The 24,058-nt window shown below is 37.9% G+C and overlaps 1 protein-coding gene across 3 annotated transcripts in view; it reads right to left on the reverse strand.

Annotated features, from left to right (window-relative positions):
• The window catches only part of kif15 (kinesin family member 15), a 67,262-nt gene that overhangs the window by 10,482 nt on the left and 32,722 nt on the right, over window positions 1-24,058 (reverse strand). For 2 of the 3 annotated variants that reach the window (XM_077211311.1, XM_077211310.1), the window contains exons 22-32: window positions 23,174-23,259; window positions 22,818-22,896; window positions 22,622-22,708; window positions 17,439-17,543; window positions 17,236-17,358; window positions 17,018-17,164; window positions 15,592-15,684; window positions 15,336-15,500; window positions 15,051-15,154; window positions 14,908-14,971; window positions 14,233-14,270 (exon numbers count right to left, since the gene is read on the reverse strand). In XM_077211311.1, the coding sequence (XP_077067426.1) occupies window positions 14,233-14,270; window positions 14,908-14,971; window positions 15,051-15,154; window positions 15,336-15,500; window positions 15,592-15,684; window positions 17,018-17,164; window positions 17,236-17,358; window positions 17,439-17,543; window positions 22,622-22,708; window positions 22,818-22,896; window positions 23,174-23,259 (1,091 nt within the window). Of the gene's footprint in view, window positions 1-8,918; window positions 9,130-14,232; window positions 14,271-14,907; window positions 14,972-15,050; window positions 15,155-15,335; window positions 15,501-15,591; window positions 15,685-17,017; window positions 17,165-17,235; window positions 17,359-17,438; window positions 17,544-22,621; window positions 22,709-22,817; window positions 22,897-23,173; window positions 23,260-24,058 lie in introns of those variants that run through there. The other variant, XM_077211312.1, reaches the window with a different exon arrangement.

A 24,058-nucleotide genomic window follows, 5' to 3' on the forward strand; every position in this document is an offset into this window, starting at 1 on the left:
GTTAGCTGACAAGATTGTGTTAAATTAGAAGTAAGTTAATTCAGAATGAATGTGACTGTGACCCACAAAAAATACCAAAATTGGTTTTCCAGGGTCTTAGTTTTACATGCACAAATAGCAGCATAAATAACAGAACAAGAGGATTCACACATCGTCACATCACGCACCTGCTGCAGTGCTATCGTGAACAGAGAAAAACAGAATAAAATAATATATGTACTGTATAAAAGGAATAAATAGGCCGATATGCAAATTTATTTCAAGATTTATTTCGGATTACAAGATCCCATCAGAGATGGCCTCCAGCAAAGGGGCTAGCCTGGAAGCTAACACAGCCCTATTTAAACGATCTAAGCGTACGGTATAAAGCGCATGGCGCAAGTGCATGGGCGTGTCCGTATCCAATTTTGCAAGTTTAACGACGGGAAAAATGGTCGGCTCGCCAGACGCATGGTCTAAAAGGGTTGTCCCTATTCTCCTAATGAGTAATGGGTGTGTTTTGTGCGTACCATGCAATAAACCAATCAGTGTGTAATTTCCCATTCCCTTTAAAGGGCCCATATTGTACACTTTTCTGGAGTTTTTTTTTTTAGGTTTCGATGTCCTTAAGAATATATATTTGCAGTATAAGTACCAAAAACCAACTCAATATATTTTTACAGCTCTTTTCTCAGGAGCTTTGCTAAGAACAGGTCGATTTTGGTATGTCTAATTAATATTCATGAGCCTCTCTTCTGATTGGCCTGTTGTTTTCTGAGTGACACACGCCATACATATAAGACCGGATAACATTTCCCTCAGCAATGTCCATCACTACAGGTGTTTTATTTACCTTACTTGTGAGCATCACCAAGCCACAGCAGGCTACAGCATACATGACCCTAGTTACTTTTGGTTGGCCTGGCCGGAATCGGCGAAGACAGGAGACAACCAACCACCTCCTCAAACGCGGATGTTTCAGAATATTGTAAATAACTTTTTTTTTTTTTTTACTTTCGCCGTTATTGTAAGAGTATTAAAGGCAGGGTAGGTAGAATTCCCCAAAAAACTTTTTTCCAAATTTGTTTAAACTGTCTTTATATATCAATGCATAATTAAAATGTAAGTAATCTGGAAAATAAATTATAAAAATCGAGTGTCTGTAGTCCTCTCAGGACTGTAATAAACAACTCTTTATTCCATTCGGGACGAAATAAATGATTGGCTGGGGCGACTGGCACTCTCCCTCGCCACCACCTAGCGTATGTAGGTATGGTATGTATATGGTATGTACGTATGTATGGTATCCATAGGGTGGTATCCCTCCCATGGTTACCACCTCTGCTGTTACAGGAGCAGCCCAAATGCGCGCACCCGTTTGAAGAGGCACGGAAGCTAGTAATAACAATTATGGCAGAGAAAGAACAGTCAAAATTCTCAGTACCTGCATATAGAGGCAGCGAAGTCAAACAAGTTAAAAAAAGGAAGATAGTATTTGAAAAGGCTATGAACAAAAAGTCTTTGGATAAATCAAGAAATCATATGAGAGTCAATATCGGCGTGGCTTTCCAGCGGTGGCAACAACTGAGGGATCTCAAGGGGCTGAAAAGTGACTCCATGATGGCTTTATTTCTGCTGGACAGGTAATCTTGCTGTTTTCATTTTGATGGCATTTATTTTTTCATGAAGCATGTATCACTAGCACACGTAGCTAGGGCTGGGGCGGTATGGATTTTTTCTAACCGCGGCTGAAAAGCAAGATTTTTCCAGCGGTATGGCGGTAAACCGCTTTAAATAGCCAGCCCCCAAACCCCCCCCTCACAGACTTTCGCGCACGCACCAGAAGTCGTTTTTGCTACACAAACTTTGTTAAATATTGTCACCTACATCCGAAAAAAAACGAGCACAATTTGAAATAGTCAAATTTTCATCAAGCAGTAATTTGGCAAGAACCAATCACTGAATAGATTTCCTTATTTAAGAATATTCTCAGATACATTCGCATTGAATTCATCATTTTCAGGAGAATACATTATGATGTTCACATTGGAAATGAAAGAACACCTATTGCAGCATGTCTTAATTACAAATATTATACTCCATATTTATGTTTACATAATATAGTGTTATTTTTTATTTAATCTATGTCGATTATATGAAGAGTGACCAGCATGACTAAGATAGGATCATAAGATGGGTCAGACACGATTTTGACCACTTTATTAAGTTTTGTTTTGTAGAAAGACTTTCTTTTAATTAAATTTCGTTTTGTATAAATTGTACCTTAATTTTAATCACCGTTTCATTAACTAATTGCCTGGAATTAAGAAATAAGAAGCAAATAGCAGACATATAATCAGGAGGACGTGGACATTTACATTTATTCATTTAGCTGAGGCTTTTATCCAAAGCGACTTACAATTGCTATATTTCAGAGGTCGCACGCCTCTGGAGCAACTAGGGGTTAAGTGTCTTGCTCTGGGACACATTGGTGTCTCACAGTGGATTCGAACCCGGGTCTCTCACACCAAAGGCATGTGTCTTATCCACTGTGCCATCACCACCCCCTGTGAAAGCGCGGGTGGGATCTCTTGCGCGTGAACTGGAGCTCGTCTCATAAATGAACCGAAACTCGGCGTAGGCTGGGCCTAAATGTCTACTTTTAAACAAAATTCAAAACGAAATGATAACATTTTAGTCTATAGTAGCGTAGTCAGGTAAGGTCAGGTTTGCCGATGTGCGTTATAGGCTATTTACTTATTCATATTTATCCCTGGGCGCCGATCGGAGACTGAGTTCAGTGCTGATATTCTGGGGATACAACATAGCCAATATACTAGGGACTTTAGCCTTTAAATATCTTTGCTGCATTGGATCAGTCTCCTTTCTAGAACAGCCAAGAGCTTTCTAGCCTCGCGACAGCAGAGGTCTCATAGACCTTAAAACAGTCATGCGGTTTCGAAAATTGATCAAAAAACGTTGATGCGGATGGATGGCGGACAGATGATGAGTTTTGTGATCCGGTTGCGGATGAAATAATAATAGCCCATCCGCGCATCTCTAATACGAATGGAATGTTATTATGCGTCATGGAACATTACGCTCCTCAACTCGCGAAAGGTTGGATTTGCTCCATCTTTTAATGATAAGTTTTGTTTAGAAAACCTTGATTCCATGTAAGCCACAATATCATTAGACATAATCCATGTCATTAGAATCAATGAATCCATGTCATTAGACACAACGTGCACACATGTGCAGGCCAAGGCACTTTTTTTTTTTTTTTTGCGGTGATGACGTGACGAGCTCAGACCCGCGGTTGGAGTCACGTGACCGCGGTATTGCGGTAACCGTCCCAGCCCTACACGTAGCTACCTAATATAGCTACCGAACGTTACGTAGCATAACTAACGTTATACTGGCTTAGCTATGACAGTGTAACTTTGGTGTGGACTGGTATAACGTTACTGTTGGTGAGCCAGGGCTGAGACGATAAATAAGCAATAGGCCTATCTGCAGTTGAAAGCGGTTTTGTTTAATTTCGCCAAATCTAACTTTAGGTTAAAAAGTTTAGGGGATCTATTTTTATACCTAGCTTTACCCTCTGCCTAAACTTTGTTCCTATGGTCACCATGAACTCTACCTGCTCCGTTTTTTCACGTTTGGTTTGTTGTTATATGCTCTACATATGTTTACCTATGTCTTTATGTTGTATCTGTATGTGTTATACAATATATGTTGTGTGTGTGTGTGTTATATTATCTTGTGTCTGCAATGCAGTTGTGTTTAAAATATTTTAAACTTTACCAGTATCGATATGCGAGCTTGATAGTGAGTACTAACAGCCATGTTAATTGTTTATATTCATACTGATAAAGTTAGTTATTTTATTACTTGTGATTCTGACATGTCACTACATGCACTGCGCTCCTCTCTGCTCGGCGCTGGTAAACACATCCGACTCTTCCAGCTGAGCGAACGGCGTTCATGTGTTTTGGGGGCGTGGTTTTGGAAGGAGCCGAGAAGGGAGGGGGTGGGAGTTAATGGAATAATGAGCTGTGTTTATTGCAGTCCTGAGAGGACTACAGACACTCGATTTTTATAATTTCTATTCCAGATTACTTACATTTTAATTATGCATTGATATATAAAGACAATTTAAACAAATTTGGAAAAAAGTATTTTTGGGGAATTCTACCTACCCTGCCTTTAATGCACATTACCATTACATCAATGCTGCAGGCAGATTTAACGTAGAGCCCGAGCGATATGGATTTTTGGGGGCCGATGCCGATACCGATATTAGGGAGTAAAAAAAGCCCGATACCGATATATCGGCCGATATTATTTATGTGTATATTATAATACAGTAGCAATATTATTTATGTGTATTATAGTACAGTATACCAGTCAAAAGTTTGGACACTTTCCTATTGATGTGTACAAACTTTTGATGGGTACTTTACACAGTAGCTATAAACAGAAAAAATATATTTTATAAACACGTTTTGCAATGATCACTCAAATGTGGTAATCAAACACTTGTGTGACACAGATATGTAATGGTAGCAGGGGGAATGATAGAATGAGAATTATACAGCTGAGCTGTAACCAAACTAGTTTGCATTGCATGTTATATTATATTATATTCTATTCTAAATACTGTTGCATAATCTTCACTAACGACGACTTTGTCTTTTAATTTAGTCATAACTTGTATCAATAAATATATAAAAAGTGTCACTGACAAAACCTTATTATCTTCTATTTTTACTCTTAATTCCTCTAATCTCTACCAGTGGAGGAAGAACTCAGATCTTTTTACTAAAGTAAAATGAATAATATCATAATGAAAACGTTTTTAATTACATATGTACAGTACTTTTATACTATTTTAAATAATTAGTAAGCAAAATGTACTAAACGTGAAACTAGGCTACTCTTAATGCAAAATGGCCCTATATAAAGTGTTATAATTATATACATTTTTGGAATATTGCTTGATGTTGTAACGTAGCGTTATCAGGCAGAATGAGCTTTAACACTGTGTCTACACCGGACGCGGCCGTTACTGCTCGCGTCGCAACAGCTGTTTACCCGAGACAAAGCAGAATCAGTTTACTGTCGGAGATCGCTCGCGCCACGCATTTTAATCAATGTTTCATCAACCAATTGCCTTAATAAATAAGAAGAAGGCCTAAATATAGCAGACAATATAATCAGGACTTCTCAGCTGCGCGCTTGCAATAGTCACAAGCTCACACAATACGTGACAGAGGCTTGTAGCAGAGAAATCAATTCTGTGAATTACACTGCGCAAATCACAAGTAGGCTACTACCCACCGGATGAAGAAGGGTTGGCTCTCAGTCTCCACAGGCTACATAAAATATTCATTTTATTTTATTTTATTTTTCGTGTTTGCATTTATGAGGAAAAAACAATGTTACAGACGCGACAGTTCAGCACTACGGACGTGAGCGCTCTGAAAGCGGCACTAATGCTTTGAAACTTTCACATAGACATCAAACAGAAAGCACAAAACCTTTCGTTTCAAAGTGAATTTCGTTTTGTATGAATTGTATCTTAATTTTAATCAATGTTTCATCAGCCATTTGCCTGGATTTAATTTATAAGAAGTAAATTTAGCAGACGATAGATAATCTCGACACGGAGGCGCCTGGGTGAACTGGAGCTCGTCTCATAAACCGAAACTCAGCGTATAGACCTGAGAATTGAAATATATCTATTTTGAAATGTCTACTTTTAAACAGAACAATTCAAAACGAAAGACAGACAGACTCCTGTAATCGTATGAAATGTGCATTTCTCTCTGGCGCGCGCTCATTAGATCGCGAGTCAGCATCGTCAACTTCATCTTTGGCTGACACTGACTGAAAACACTTGTTTATTAATAAACAATTAAAATGTCTCCTTGCTATATTTGTTGTATTCATAATCATTATTTTTGCCAGTTCTTGTGACAGCTTTTAGGTGCTTTATTGGCAGCGCCACCCTTATATGAATCACCGTACCTGCATTTTTTAAAATATTCATTTATCGGCCATTATAAATGCCGATACCGATAGTTAGGAAAATGCCTAAAATCGGCCGATAATATCGGCCCGCCGATATATCGGTCGGTCTCTAATTTAACGTTAACGCTAATTTAAACTGTCTGTAAACAAACTCAGATTTTTGAAATAACGTTACCCATGCAAGTAAGTTACACTAAACGTTAGTTTCTGTTAGCAAAATAAAAGACACCGTTTTTAAATCAATAAAAACAACAGACACCAAGATACGGCCGGTCTCTGTAACTTAGGAAAACAAACAATGCATTTTTTTTGTCTTGTTTCCAACAGATATTCTATCAAAGCTTGTGGCAACCATAGACTGTACAAAACAACATGTCAGCATCAATTTAGCAACACTAAAGTTAAGTGTTGCATATCCGTTTACAAACTATAATTTCAGATTATGCTGGCTCCATAATGTAACATAAAATGTGTTAGAAGTTTATTTACGGGTTGCGAATTTGATGTCGGACCGAACAATGTAGGGACTGTAGCATCTTTAATGAATAGCTTCTTTGAAAAACGGGCATTGAACTGTACCTGATTGACAAAGCAATCATGAAATGTCCAACATCTCTTATATTAATGTTGTTCAGAAGCTTGTGCAATGATTTAGTTTCCTGACATCCATCGATTGTACAGCGTTTTTTTGTTGTTGTTGCTCAGCAATGGCATGGACGTGATGTTGTCTGGGGTTGAGCAAAATGAGGGAGGAACGATGGGCAGTGTTCAGGGTGGTCACTGAAGGTGGTGACTGAGTAATTCTGAAGTCACAACAGCTCGTGAAAAGGCACAGCTACTTTATACCATATCTTTATGTACACAAATAATAATCTTTTACATTGTAATCCTTTTATTTTTAATATTTGGCATGTTTGTGTGCTGCTGGTGTCCCTGTGTGTGTAATAAGCAGTGTATGTGTGTTGTGGACCCGCCTATAGGCGCACGTTTCTAACACTATAATTAAATAACAAAAAATAAAATAAAATTGCATCCTCACTTCAGTAAGAAATCAGGAGGATGATAATGGGTGCTTCTCAATATCCCTCCTTGTCTCCTCGCTCCTCCATCCTATGACCCTGAAACCGATCGAGCTCAGCCATCTTGAAGGACATCTCAATTCTCTAATTGCACCACGAGGAGTCGAGGAGGCTTCCTGAGGAGTCATAAGCGAGGATATACGGGTGTATCCTTTGCGGAAGAGTTTTATCGACTAAAGGTGACGCACATATAAATTCTCCTCCCCCTTCACATCGGTCACAATTTTAGTCTATTCTTTACCTTTGCAGTTTATATAAACCATCATCTCACATATTTCAACATCATATCTTGCTTCATTATTATTTATTATGAATTTCTTAAATAACCAAACTAATACAACATAAGGGCAGATCCTTTGAGCGCTGCAGATGACGATGTGAAGTGACGCTCGAGAGATCAAGTATTCCAATGTATAAAAAAAGCTTTCATTCAATTCCTCAGTCCTAATTTTCTTTCCTTGCAGCCTTCCCTCGCATCCTACAGGGAGTGGAGCTGAGATGCGAGGAAAGGAAACGAGGATGCACAAATAAGCATTGAGAAGCACTCTTTGTATCTATATTAAAACAAACTCTTGGTGCACGAACTCTGTCTTGATTAACAATCACTGCTGTACCAACATGCAGTATTTATTGGTTAAATGCAGACCTTTTTACTTATCGATGGAAATTCTCTGTTGTTTATATCATGGCATTATACATACCACCACAAGCTAACACTAAGTTGACACTAGTACAGCTGCATGATATAATTAACAAGCGAGTCTCTGTCAACCCAGATGGAGTGTTTGCTGTTGCTGGAGATTTCAACCAAGCCAATCTTCTCCCCAAGTTTTCCTGAAATGTCCCACGAGGGGCAACAATATCTTAGACCAGGTGTATACTAACATCAGAGGGGCTAATAAGGCATGTCCTTCCCTCCATCTGGGGCTCTCTGACCACCTGGCTATATTTCTGTTTCCAGACTACAGACCACTAACACAGACAAGGACACCAATAATAAAAACAGTGATAGTGTGGCCCACAGAAAGCAACTCTCAGCTCCAAGACTGCTTAGAAGCAACAGACTAGAATATGCAGTTACACTATCAGCATCATCACACAAAGCTGGGATTAATATAGATGGATATACCTCCTCTGTTATGGAGTACATAAAATTCTGTGTGGACAGTGTTACCAGCAGTAAAATCATCCGTGTGTTCCCAAACCAAAAACCATGGATGAACAGCGAAGTACAACGCCTGCTCAAAGCACAGGATGCAGCCTACTGTTCTAAAGATGCAACAACATACAGTAAGACTAGGAGGAACCTCAGGGAGGGGATCAAAGCTGCCAAATGTAAATATACCCAAAATATTGAGACATGCTTCAACAATACCAATAATCCATGGGAGGGGATCAGATTCAGGACCACCACTAATTACAAGACTTTAGACCCTGTCAACAGTGAGCCGGCATTAGCAGAGGAACATCTTCTTTGCCAGGTTTGACAGAGAAAACAAAAGGACAGTGATGCCAGCCCTGTCACTTGAGGGAAGCCCAGAACTGGTACTAACACCACATGAGGTGAGATGCACCTTGTGCATCATTAACCCACGAAAATCAGCTGGACCACACGGTGTATCGATCAGCTGACTGAGTCCTCACACATATTTTTAACCTCTCCTTATCCTCTGCCATAGTACAAGCCTGTTTTAAAACATCAACTTTCATACCAATTCCCAAATTCTGCACATACCAAAACATGGGTAACAGTGGAAAGAAGTATCGGTGTAATAAAAAAGAGGTGGTCATGTCTCCAAAGGGGTTTGTGACAGCAGATTTTAATTTGTTTGATTGTTTATTTTATCAGTTTAGACAGGCTAATATTTCAGATAAAGTACAGGATTTGAATACACCCCAAATGTCCTCATTACGAATTGTAATGGAGCCAGAGAGAGCAGCAAAGGTGACAGGAGCTTGCATTGCATTCCATAATTTGGCCATGCTGTGGAAAATGCGTGTTGATGATCTGGGAGGTGAAGAGATTGAGGAGGTCCTGCAGGAAGAGCACTGTAGACAATTTCAAGAATCAGAATATGGGCCAGGCTCAGGTCTCAGACCACTTCCATAGAGAAAATTTTTTGTGCAAGGAAAATCCTCAATTGTTTGTGTCTTAAGGTCGCTCCATTTCTTCCTAACTTTTCTTTATCTCCCTCTGCTCACAGCCTTTTGCATTTATTTTATGTCCTGCCAAATCTCACCCTTCTTGCAGTTTGTGACACATTAGTTTAATTTCCTTTGAAGAACTGTTTTGTTTTCTTTGCATCCATCAAATAAAATAAGAATCACAGGACAGGTTAAATCACTTTTGTAGGCTGGCTCTATTTATCATCAAAACAAAAATAAATGACAGATTAGGTGGGTGCGGGCGAGGGTGATCCTCGCTCCGATGCGGGACAACAGGTCATCAAACTGGGAGTGGGACAGGCGGAAATACCGCTGAAAGCGGCCGTCATCCAGGCGCAGCTCCTGGAGCAAATGGTGACAGGAGGGTCTGGTGGACCCAAGTATGGCGACGATGACCCCTACACCGCTGTTCTGCTCTCCAGAGCAAATACAGAGAGGTGACTCTCGATGAATGCTCAATCAACATCAGCCATCTTGCAAACAGACAACCGCCTAGCACTTGCCCCTCCCACAAGAAGCGGATTTCGCATCAGACGCACGTCAATTTTTTGCTTTTTACACGCGTCAATTTCGCTTTGGATGCACGAATGGATTCAAAATGTTCAAGCCTCCAACTAGATGTGATAGATGCGAATTTTACGCTCCAGCGTTTCTCTTTGGAGAGTGAAGATTCTTTCAGAAGAAAAAACATCTCTGCAGCACTCCGCCAATAAGGCCTGTATGGTAGAGTGGTCTGACGGAAGCCACTCCTCAGTAAAAGACACATGACAGCCCGCCTGGAGTTTGCCAAAAGGCACCTGAAGGACTTTCAGACCATGAGAGAAAGTTTCTCTGGTCTGATTAACCCTCTGAGGTCGGCCGCTTTTTTTCTTATCAGTGCAAAAGAGACTCAAAATACTCTGTTGATTTTGATTTTACATATTTGTGTTATACATCATTCGATCCTGTTAAGTGTCCATTTTTTTGTGTATACTCACAATATAAACAAAGTATTGTGCTTTTAGTCAAATGAAGAAAAATAAACATGATGCTAGTTTTGCCTTCTCTCTGTCAGTGAAGCCAATTCTGAAACGCGTCCGAAAATTAACTGTAATTTCGCGAATACTTGTCATACAGGCACGAGTGTTTTTCCATAATGAAGCTTGAACTCTCTTCTTTTAAATGAACTCATTTATATAAAAAAACAAATATTCTCAAGTTTATGTAATCTGTATGAAAAGAGAGAGATGTCAGTCTTTTTCTTTCCAGCTCATTATATCTCATTACGTGTTAATGTGCCACGCCCACGAAGAGCGCGCGGTATTCAAACGCAAAAGATCTAAGTCAAACCATGCAAACATGCCAACGCCCACCAGCTGGATTATAAAACACATCATGTTTAGTAAGTTTCTTACTACCGCTGTGAACACAGCGTATCCCTACGCAGTGAGAAATAATATCTAATAACCCTGGAAAATGTACCAGAAGTGCTGGTAGTTTCATTTCGAGGAGCAAAGGATCCAGCTTATGTAGTAAGTCATTTATTCCTAAGTGCTTTGTTCTAATCGCGATATTGAATAGTGTCTATAAACCGCAAAAAGACTGTTTAAATATGAATTGCGTGTCTGTGTGTAGGCTAAATGATGAATGAACGGCACAGGCGCGCGCGCTTTGTTTACTACAGTTATACAGCGCGTGTCTGTGCCATTCATTCACTCTCGCACCTACATTAGTAAACGTTATGTTTACATGAACACATCCAAACTATGTTGCTATAGCCTACTAAGATGAGTAAAAATAGACTGAAATATGTTGAAATAAAATGTCTGTATAAGCAATAAACTACAAATTAACATGTATATGCTAATATATCATACACAATATGTTATAGACTAATTATGAATGTTTAGACAAGATTTTGTGATTAGTTTTGGATAGATTATAAAGTTTTGACTGAAAAAAGACTACTGTCACATTAAATAGGTACGCTTTTGTTCACCAATTTCTCCTCATGTTAAAATATACTATAGTATGTTTTGTCAAAAATAAAGTAGGTATATTGAATTATCAACTAAGATGTTATTATAGTGTTTGTTCCAATATTCAAACTAATGAATCCTTACCTTTTTTAATACGTATGATAAAATGTATACTTTTTACAAAGAAAGAATACACTTGAAATATTGTTAAAATTGTAATTGTTGTTGTAATTGTAACCTATTTGTAATTGATTACAATTTCTAACTATAAAATATGTATATATAGATAATTTCTTTTGTCCTTGCATTCTTTGGTACCCAGTGACACACCTGTGTGAAAGGTCTAATTAATATGCAGCTCATTATGTATGTGGCACATTATCCGGCCTTTGTCTTCTCAGGTGTGAACACGCCTCCACGCATATTGCCTTTCCAAACAAAAGGTGTCTTATAAAATTTAAATCAATGTATTGTTTTGTGTAAATGATTAGGCAGGATGATTTTCAGATCATTTTGAAGCAAAAAACTCTAGGCAACAACGCCCATTAGTCAAAAGTCTTGTGGACACATATTTAGTATGTGTTTTGTGGCCTTGTTTCAGACACTTTAAGTTTTAGTTTTTTCAATAACCATGCATAAACAATATTCTCTCAAAAATACAAACATGTACATACATGTTGCTCACATATTACAGTAGCCCCGTTTGTGCTATATAGAGTGAATTTACACCTTTGCCATTAACATGTTTATAAATAACTGAAAAAAACACAAATGTCAGAGCATGTCAGAACACCTCCAGGACCCAGAAAACCCCTCAGACCCCAGAGGGTTAAACAAAGATTGAACACTTTGGCCTGAATGGCAAGCGTCATGTCTGGAGGAAACCAGGGAACGCTCATCACCTGGCCAGTCCCATCCCTACAGTAAAGCATGATGGTGGTAGCATCATGCTGTGGGCAGGAACTGGGAGACTAGTCAGGATCGAAGGAAAGATAAATGCAGTAATGTACAGAGACATCCTTGATGGAAACCTGCTCCAGAGCACTCTGGGCCTCAGACTGGGGCGACGGTTCATTTTTCAACACGACAAAGACCATAGATATAGCCAAGATAACAAAGGAGTGACTACGGGAAACTCCGTGAATGTCCTTAAGTGGCCCAGCCAGAGCTCAGACTTGAACCCAATTGAACATCTCTGGAGAGATCTGAAAATGGCTGTGCACCCACGCTCCCAATCCAATCTTATGGAGCTTTTGGACTATCATCTTTCACAGTGAAAGCTAAGCTACTAATTAGGGGTGTGACAAGACACTTATCTCACAAGAAGAGACGAGACACGAGATTGGGTTCACGAGAACGAGACAAGATTTTTTTCAGAAATCCTCGAAGACTAAATTCATGACTGGAAAAATTGTCTGCTGGTGCATTTTGAAATGTTTTAACATTTAACTAATAATCTTCTAATGCATGTCATTTTAGGTCTACTTAATGAGTATGAATTATCAAATGCATTGAAAGAAAACAATATGCAAGCACTGTAAAAGTTTTTTTACTGACTGGCTTTTCTCCTGTATGATTTCACATGTCTCTTCAGACCTAACTGTACATTTATGAGCTTTCAGTACTTCTGATCTGTGTGCGACCTCCTAACTGAATTTCCTTACACAAATTGAATATAGACATAAAAATAAATACGTTTTCTCTTAGTCTAGCAAACAATAAGTGGAAGTGCAACCATAATCAAAGTACTTTAGCGCACAGACTCTTTATATAATTGTTGTGAAATTGCTGTTTTATTTTGTACCGGCAGTTATAGGGTTAATGCTGTGATTTCGGAAAAGGCCGGTAGAGAAACGAGGCTGGTGCGTTTGTCTTAACAGTTGTTCTTGCGTTCCGATCAAAAGTTCAGAAACGGAGCCTACCTTGTCTGTTGTCAAGACGTTACAGTAGCTATTCTCTCAATATAAGTGCAAACAGAGACTGTAGCCAATTAATTAGTCCAGAGATGGGTATTGGGTGACTATTGTATGTGCAGCCTAATTTGCGCACATCAGGGAGCTCGTGTTTTACTTTCACTTTCAAATTCGTGATCGCGTGTACTCTGTGTATAAGATGCAGCGGTGCTAAGCGCGCATTCTACAAGATAAGACATTTATCAGACGTTAAGGCTCTGTTGCGCAACGATATACGATATACCGTGACATAGCGTTCAAGAGAAATAATTTTTTTTTTGCAAAAACGCTTATAACTTTTGAAAACATTGTTCAAATTTTGATTTCTTTAAGTCCTTATATTACTTGGCTTATGCCGATTCCGACGAGATCTCATTTGTCATTTGCCAACAATGTGACTGTCTGCCATATTGGAGCAAATGAAAAACAGGTTTTTTTGCAACTCCTTCAAATTTTGAAATCAAGCAACGAGAATACTTTTTGTGCACAAAAACAAAAGAAAAATAAAGACTATTTCAACTATTAATTTCCTTCTCTGTGGGCCTCGAGTCAGTTCATGTAGTATAAAAGCGTAGCTCTACGTGTGTTGTACATCAGACGTAGGCTAACTATTGGCAGACGCTAGTCATGTGTGTGATGCGTTGGATGTACAACACAGACGTGCTACGCTTTTACACTACGTGAACTCACTCGAGGGCCACAGAGAAGGAAATGAATAGTTTAAATAAAGTCGTTATTTTTGTTATTTTTGCTAACAAAAAGTATTAACTTAAGATTGAGCCACTGTAGTCACTTGGACTATTTTAACGATGTCTTTAATAACTTTGAGGCCACCAAGTTTCAATTCCTTAAGAAGCCTATGGAGGAGGGATCCAGCTCTCAGATTTAATCAAAAATATCTTAATTTGTGTTCCGAAGATGAATGAAAGTCTTACGGGGTTGGAACAACATGAGGGTGAGTAAATACTGACAGAATTTTCATTTTTGGGTGAACTATCCCTTTAAATTTATTTAAAAAAAAAAAAGAAGAAGAAAAAAATGAAAAAATATCAGCTCACTTACGCTGTCTGAGCATCAGTCAACTGCATCATCATGGAGCTCTGAGAAAAAAAAAAAGATTCAACTTAACACAATTCAATCCAGTGCGTCCTTTAAAAGGGCATATAGCATTTCTAATGTACCTTTTTACCAAGTTAGTCATGAATAAAAGTAGTTGGACTACACCAAAAGTTATAAAGAAAACAAAAAAGTAATTACTTCTTCAATAACAATTTCAGTCAGACATTTACATGTTGCTAGATTGATGTTGCTCCGATCTCCATGTCATGAGGGCTTTGAAAACAATAAAAATATTCCAAGTGAAAGTAGTTCAACTGTTTCAGTAACACCATTACTCAATACTGTTGAAAGTCATGGCAGACGCAGATAATAACATCACTCTCTATCACACACGCAAGCACAACCTAGTTATTCCAATAACAAAAACTATAGTACAGTAGCTACTCAAGTCATAGATTACCAGAAAAGTGGTAACAGTGATAAAAGCACGATATAAGTGATAAAAACAGACTCTGAACAGTTGAATTTTTCTTAAAAATTTGCCCTTTTTATATCTTTAAACAAAATTATAGCGTTGCGTCACATCATTGACCCAGGTTATTGGAAATAGTCTAGACTCCAGAGGGTTGATGTAATCTAATTCATATAGAGATTTTTTTAGATCTTGCCTGAACATACTTTCACTTTCCTCTCTTCTTGCAGTTCTCGAAGCACAGAAATGGGTATGGTCTCCTTCACACCTCTATAAAGACAAAGCAAAGAAATAATTTCATAGACAAAACACACACGTATGAACGAGTGTATGAGCGAATAATTCTTACTCTTGCGCACAGCTGCCCGACTGTTGCTGATTCTGGACGCTGTAAAACTGGTCCAACAGTGTTTGAATCTCCATTCGCACAATCTCTTTTTCATTCAGCTGGGCCTACAGATGCACAGGCAAACATTTTTATGTAGAATGAACCTCCTGAAAACTTTCTTGAAAACAATAAATAAATAATTAAAAATGAATATATTTATTATATTTAATTATATAATAAACTGTGAGATTAACCCATATCTCGGCTGTAACTGAAGTGGGAACTGTGCGTGTGCATGAGCATAACCTTTAATCTGTCGATCTCTTGGTTCTTGGCTGTGCGCTCTGCGTTGAGTTCCTTCAGCAGAACCTCCATGGTGATCATTGAAGAGCGTCGACTCTCCAGCTCTCTCTCTTGACACTCCAGCACCTGAGACAGACTCGAGCTAAAGCCACCAGGGGTTTGGGGTGTCTGAAAAAACAGACAATGTTTGACAAAGGCTTCATTTTAAATTGACTCTTTCATCACAATCAAGAGCAAGCGCACACACACACACACACACCTGTATTTTTCCTTTGGGTGTGGCAGCAGTTGGAGGTTGATTGACAGACTCTCTCACTCTCAGAAGGTTAATCTGATCATTCAGCTGTTTCACCTGTGAATGTGTGTGCACCATAAATCATTCTGTTATGTTGTCATGGATATTGTGGACATTTACCTGATTCAACTAGCTTGTACTAAAGGTCACACTTTAGATTATGGTCCAATTCTCACTATTAACTAACTATTAACCACAACTTTTGCCTCAAAAATTTAAAGTTAGTAAGGTAGTGCGATGTCAGATTCCAAGGCTATTTTCATGGTACAAATTCAATTGCAAAAATACAAATATCATATAAATACAATAAAAACCAAACAAACAAAAACAGCAAGTCCTATTATACAAGATTCCTTTACATTTTTTTTGTGTGCATATGATAAGAAATCCAAAACCTTTTCAGGCATAATCTTACTAAATAAGTCCTTAAGTGAGGTAACTTCATAAAAAAGGATTCTACTTTTATTAAGTCCAGGACAATCTGACAAAATATGTTTAACAGTTTAAGGGATTCTTACAAAACACGCATAAAGTTGGGTCTTCACCTTTAAGCAAAAAAGCATGGGTCAAACTTGTATGACCTATATGACATCTGGTGAAGACCACTTGATCAAGTCTAGATGTAAGAGTGATACAAACTCTGTTTGTAATTTCCGGATGAGTTTCATATAGCTTATTATTCTTGCACATATTCCACTCTTCTTGCCACTTATTTAATAAGTACAGATTAATAATCGGTCTAATATCTAAAGGAGGAATTTGACATTCATTAACTTCCTGTTTAAGAGATTCATTTCCTGAAAGTCCAACATAGCCTGGAACCCACCAAAAGATAATACTGAAGAACTGATTTAGTAGATAATCCAATTTGGTTAAGATACAGTCCACCAAAGGATCATAATTTTTTCAAGTGTCCATTGCTTGAAGGCAAGATTAAGAGTCTGCAAAAATTATAGAATCCTTTTGTTGTGTATTTTCAATATGTTCCAAAGCTAAATAAATACATGCTTCAGCAAAGAAAATTGAGCACTGTTTTGGAATACGGATGCCATAGTGTTGATCTGAGTTCGAGAAGCATTTTCTCCTCCCTTTTGAAAGTTGATGAATACTGTTCCCACCTATACTTGAATATATGGCATTTTAATAATTGGGTTTGCCTGCAGTCTAAGACACATCAGAACAATTCCGAGACCCATTTTTTGTTTGCAACACACCAGTTGAGAACCACTGGTTTAGAGTTCATTATTCAAAAATATTTTACTGCAAAATTCCACGACTTTTCAATCAGAATCAAGTATTGCAGAGAGCCATCCATAATCACTGAATGACAGGTGCTCCTACATATTTGATTTGAAAACCGCAGCATGGATTGAGGTAGAAGGGGCAGTACCTGTTCCTCTAGGGTGTTTATATTGTTCTCTTTCTCTGTGTTCAGAGTCCTAGACCTCTCCAACAAAGCAGCTTGTTCCTCCACAACTTTACTGAGTCTCTCCATCTCATCAGTAGCATAGGACAGATCTTCCTGCAGCAGCTCCAGCTGTGACGCACACATACTTCAGTTTCGGCTTGTGACAAAATATCAAAACGTAAACCCAGTTACAAACATACCTCTACACGGTCAGAAGCAAGACGCCTCTCTGAAGCTTCTCGCAGTTCCTGTAGTTCATTCTGCATTTGTGTGATGTTCTCTTTCATCTGCTCTTTCTCAGTACAAACTGTGCTGTACTTCCCCTGCAGGTACAACACATAATATATCAATACAACCTACCTAAAGCATTATGAGCATGTATGGTATGGATAGGGCAACTAACACTGATGTCAGCGATCTCTCCCCGCAGCAAACACTCAGTCTGATCTCTCTCAGCCACTTCACTCCGAAGATCTCTGGTCTCCTGCATAAACTCCAGCACCACATTCTACACACAAACACACACATGGTGAAACCCCAGTCGTTACATAGCAGAGGAAAAACTAAATCCTATTGTTATTCAGTCAAACTTAGTCTTGTTTTTCATTAAAACATAGGTTAAAATAAGAATTATAGATCAAATGTTATCTTGACTTGTTTTCAAAATAGATCTAAAATATATATAAAAAAGATAATTGCAGTTAAATGTATATTTAGATTAACCTCAATATAAACATCAATATCAGAAACCTATAAGATCATACACAGTGAACAACTAATTGCACGAATCATGATATTTTCAGTATTCAACCTAATGACAACAATCATAAGTTGCTTGTGTTTATGGTTTACCATGAACACTTTAAAGTCACCTTGAAATCAAAATTGACCATTCTTACTTTTAACGGAATATAAATCATAGTTAATGGAGTACAAATCCCACCCTACATTTTTTCCTGTTTGAGAACCTGTTTCACTTGGATCACTTGGACTATTGCAACTTGAGTTTGATGCTGACTTTAAGATCAGTTTTTTCAGCTGTTTTCAGAGTTTAAATTTGAGCATTTTATTGAAACCTTAAGTGTGTTTTGTCTTGTTCCATTAATGTTATTTTCTACATATACCACATTTCACATTTGCATTGACATTAAACATGTTGAATGTTAACATTAAGTTATAACCATTATGTTTGCTTTCTTCAAGAAACGCACTTAACAGAAATAGAATCACAACATCTTAATTTTAAACAATTTGACAAAATATACTCTTCAACATATAATAGCAAACAAAGAGGTGTCTCTATTTTAATAAATAAGGATATCCATTTCTCACTAAACCAATCTATCATGGACCCAGATGGTAGATTCATCATCATTAATATAACTATAAATCATATAACATTTACATTGGCAAATATTTATGGCCCTAACAATGATGATCCTTCTTTCTTTCACAATCTCTTCTCCACACTATCAAATTCAAACAACCTCATCATAGCAGGAGACTTTAATACAGTCATCAATCCCACAATTGACCGTTCAAGCACCTCTGGTAACTTAAGAAACTGGCACTCCACTGACATAATAAAACAATATATGGAGGACTATGGCCTTGGTGACAGTTGGAGATTGAGGAACCCTCTTTTAAGAGAATATTCATATTTTTCTTCAGTTCATCAATGCTCATCTAGAATTGATTTATTTATCATTAGCAACTCACTAATAACCAAGATATCAGATAACACAATTCACCCAATTGTAATCAGTGATCACGCCCCTGTCTCTCTGTCTATAAATACTCAAATATATGCTAAAACTTCAACTATTTGGCGCTTTAATACCTCACTATTAGAAGACCCCAACTTTACAACCCACATAAGGCGAGAGTGGGCACTCTTTCTGGAGACAAACGACTCTGCAGACACCGCACCTACACTGCTATGGGAAACTGGGAAGGCCGTAATTAGAGGAAAAATTATATCATACTCTTCATATATGAAAAAACAGCAACAACAATTGGAGAATACGTTAGAACAAAAAATTAAATTACTAACACATGAAATATCTTGCCATCCCAGTGAACCAAAACAGAAGGAATTAAAGGAACTCAAAACACAAATTGATGCCATTATACAGAAAAAAACACAATTTCAAATTCAACAATTGAAATATAATGGTTTTTCAATATAGTAATAAAACAAACAGTAAGTATTTAGCAAATTTACTTCAACATAAGAAAGAGAAATCAATCATCCCAGCCATTTTAGATGTTACAGGAACCATCAATCATAACCCACAGGATATAAATAACACATTTCGAAATTTTTACAAAAACCTCTATTCCCCCACTCACCAACCTACTCAATCAGAAATTGACACCTTCTTGAATAGTATAACATTGCCAAAATTAACTGTAGAAGAAACCAATAGTTTAGATGCACCCCTTAGCCTTAATGAACTTACTACAGCACTCAATAAAATCCCTAGCAATAAATCTCCCGGGCCAGATGGATTTCCAGCTGAATTCTACCGACACTTCTGGGACATATTATCACCATTATTCAACAGAGTAACTATAGAAATTAAAACGTTATCTACCATACCAACACACATGAATACAGCAGCCATTACATTACTGCTAAAACCCCAAAAAGATCCAACCTACCCTTCTAGCTACCGACCTCTTTCACTATTGAATACTGACTTGAAAATTATTACCAAAGCACTAGCAACCAGAATAGAAACAGTCACCTCCACACTCATCCATCCAGATCAGACAGGCTTCATAAAAAATAGACATGCTACAGATAATGTCCGCAGATTATTTAACTTATTCAATATATCACAAGAAAAACAACAGAAAACCATTATCATTTCACTTGATGCAGAGAAAGCATTTGATAAGGTAAACTGGTCTTTTTTATTTAATACACTTCACAAGTTTGGTTTTGGAGAGTCGTTCATTCACTGGATTAAAATACTGTATACATCACCCAGGGCCACCATCACCACTAATGGAATTACATCGCAGAGTTTCACATTGCATCAGGGCACCAGACAGGGATGCCCACTTTCGCCTTCCCTGTTTGCCATTTTCATCGAACCACTCGCAGCAGCAATACGACAAAACATCAAAATCAAAGGAATACAGGTAGACAATGTACAACACAAAATCAGTTTATACGCAGATGATCTCTTACTTTATTTACAGCACCCACGAGTATCACTTCAAGAAACGTTCAATATTATCAGCAGATTTTCCCTAGTCTCACATTACACTATTAACTGGAATAAATCGATTTTACTACCACTTTTAGATGATATATGGGATTCTGGAGCTCAGGACACATCATTCCACCTTCACACAGGCAACATCAAGTACCTAGGAATTCAGATTTCCCCCAGGCTGTCAGAGCTTTTCACCCTCAATTACACTCCACTCCTAAAGAAAAATGTAGACGAATACAAACGCTGGTCTAAACACCCACTTACACTTATTGAAAGAATAGCGGCTGTCAAAATGAAAACCCTACCCCAAATTAACTATCTTTTTTCAATGATTCCCATCACTCCTACAGATAAATGGTTCAAAACTCTTAATTCATTAACAACACAATTTTATTGGAAAAATAAAAAACCCAGAATATCACTCTCAACATTACAAAATAAAAAATCACATGGGGGGCTTGAGGCACCAAACTTCCATTACTACTTCTTGGCAAATCAATTACAATACCTAGTTACATGGATCAATTTAGATAAGCATAAACACCCGTGGCTGGAACTGGAACAGAGTCAATGCACAGATATCCCAGTTGCAGATCTCCCCTTTCTCTCACAATCAATCAAGAAATCCAACATCTGCCAACCCATAAACATCTATTCGACTCTGACAGCCTGGTGGAAAACAAATCTAATCACAAAATCATCACAAGAATTAAATAAGCTAACCCCACTCTGGCACAACCCAGAATTTCTGATACAGAATAAACCTCTTTATTTCCCCACATGGGCACAAAAAGGAATCACACAGCTTCACCACTTATTTGAGAACCACTATTTTATGTCATTTAACACACTCATACAGAAATATGGGGTTGGGAGGGAACAATTTCTTAAATATCAACAACTTAGACTCCTAATTAAAAATAAAACCACACTTACAAACAATACATTACAACCTTCTCAGCTCATAGAAGAACTTTTGAAAATTAATAACTTAAAAAAATTAACCTCCCAACTATATACTATGATTTCGAACCAAAACACAACAATAACACTCCCAACAACCAAATGGGAAACCGACCTGGCCATCTCTCCCAACCCTGAGTACTGGGAACAAATTTGTAGGAACACTTTTCTTATGACCAATAATACAAACCTGCAACTTATACAATATAAAGTCATTCACAGAACTCATATTACCCAAAGTAAAATGTTCAAAATGGGCCTACACAACACTCATATCTGTTCACAATGTACTTTAGGTAGTACAGATGACTATTTGCACGCCATGTGGCATTGCAAACCAGTCTATTCTTTTTGGATTACAGTTACTGAGACGCTCACCACCATTATGAGCCACAGAATCCCATTATCCCCAATACTTTGTCTCATAGGCGACCTTTCCGAAATCCATATCTCACAAAAATATAGGAATCCGTTGCTCATCTCTTTAGCCGTCGCCAAGAAAGTAGTTCTCCAAAACTGGAAATCAAAGAAATCCTGCCACATCAATCACTGGATAAATTTAATATCAGAATATAGTTCAATTGAGAAACACAATGCGTACAGAATAAAGCAAATATCAGCCTATGAAGATATATGGTCCCCTTTTCTTACATTTTTGACATCTTGACATCTCTCAATATCGCACAAACATAACTATAAGCCGTGTATATAACCAGACACATACCTCACCCCTTCTGTTACTGCAGCTATCACTTCATACATACATATATGCATCTACACTCATGCATAACATGTTTTCAAACCCCCTTTCCCTCAAACACCTTAACCATGATCAACTAATATAGCCTACATTTCAGATCAACAGAAGGGGGGAGAGGCGGAGAGGGGAGGGAGAGGGGAGGAGAAGGGGAGGGAGAGGAGGAAGAGGGAGGGGAGAGGGGGAGGGAAGGAAGAGGGGGAAGAAAAGAGGAGAAAAAAGGGAAGGAATAATAAGAATAAGAATAAGAATAATTTGCTCAAGATGTGTTCTCTGTTGTTGTTTGTCTGTCACTTGTCCTATGTTACGTGTTACACCTTGAATATGGTGCTATAACTCCCCCTTCACTTATGTACCCAGGCTCACACTGTACGGGGTGAATAGTTATGCTATTCACAGTTACTGTGATAGTAATAGCAATAGTAATAGTTACTTGAATAGTTACTGTATACACATTTATTATAACCATTATATTTATATGTTATAACCATTAACATTTAATATAGCATTAAATAGATGTTATGGCGTTTATTAGTTCTTGATACCCAAAGCGTTAAACTAACCTTTTTTTTTTTAATAGACATTTTTACAGTGAGTGAAAGATTCCTGCTTTTTGTGATCAGTGTATTGGATTCTCACTTTGTCCTGTTCAATCTTCTGCTTGAGGCTGTTGATAGTCATGTTGGCTGAACACACACTCTGCTGTAGAGCACTGATCTCATCACACTGCACAGACACATCAGAACCAAACAGACATGTAGAGGTCATGCACTACTGCATCAGAATATCATCATGCAAATTACAAAAGACTAAAATTGTTAACGGACACACATACCTGTTGTTGATTTTTGTTTGTCAGGTCAGTGATGCGTTTCTTCAGTGAAGAATTCTCTTCTACAGACTGCACAAGCTCTCTGAAAAACTCTCAACATTAAATTTCTATAGGTGCACATAATTTAAATTATAAGTGCATTAATTTCTCTCTGGCTCTCTCCACACACACACATCCCAAAAGTATTTATACACTTACGCACGCAAAACAAAATGGAGGAAAACAACAACAACAAAACTATAACTATATAGAGTTATATCATTATTTACACGCTTACTTATAATATCTAATACCAAAATCAGATACATCAAATAATAAGGCGGGGTTTTGACAGATGTTTTCATGTCTCTTTCACTCACTTGGACACACTCTCTTGGTGTGCGGTCAGCTGGGATCTCACACTGTTGTTCTGATCTTTCTCCTCCTGAACAGTATGCAGCAACTCCTACAAACAAAACCAAACTATACGGTCAATGCTTTGATAATAGCTAGACATTCAATCACACAATAAAATGAAATACAGACATCTGACCTAAAAATCATTCAAACAAGCATGTTTGAACCACTAGTAAATCTGTATAATAAAAGTGAACAGTATAGGACTTTACACACTTGTAATAGTTTACACTGAATTATCCTGGGTTAGACTGCTTCACACTGGTCATAATTTATTCTGGGTTAAATACTGGCTATTCATAAGACATTTCACACTGTAATTAGCTAATTGATTAGTTACATTTATATAAGGCTTTTCTGGGTACTCAAATTGCTTTACATATGGAAGGGGGGAATCTCCTCAACCACAACCAATGTGCAGCACCACCTGGATGATGCGAGAGCAGCCAGACTGCACCAGAAAGCCCACAGCTAGGGGTGGAACAGTTCATGAAAAAAATCCAAACCGTTCAATTCACTTGTCACGGTTCGAGGCACGTGCGTTTCCCTTTCGAGAATGTTCACTTCGTATTGGGTAGCTATATACAGTGGGAAAACTACTTTTCTCAAGAAAATTGAAGCCACTATTATAAAATGCAGTGCAGGCGCCAACTTGGCACCGCCTTCCCCTAAATCGCTGTTAACCTGCGGCTATCCGGCGAAAGCCTCATATCCTTTTTGCTACTTCTGTGTGTTTGCCGTCGCAACACTCTAAAAGCTGAAAGAAAAGAGCAAATTTCTACACCGTTGTTGCAAATGCCTCGTTCCGGATGAACTACATGAGCACCTCTGCATGAAGCTGACGGACA

This window comes from Siphateles boraxobius, unplaced genomic scaffold, assembly GCF_051911475.1.
Source record: "Siphateles boraxobius isolate OS27281-9 unplaced genomic scaffold, OSU_SipBor_1 65, whole genome shotgun sequence".
Classification (NCBI taxonomy): Eukaryota; Metazoa; Chordata; class Actinopteri; order Cypriniformes; family Leuciscidae; genus Siphateles; species Siphateles boraxobius.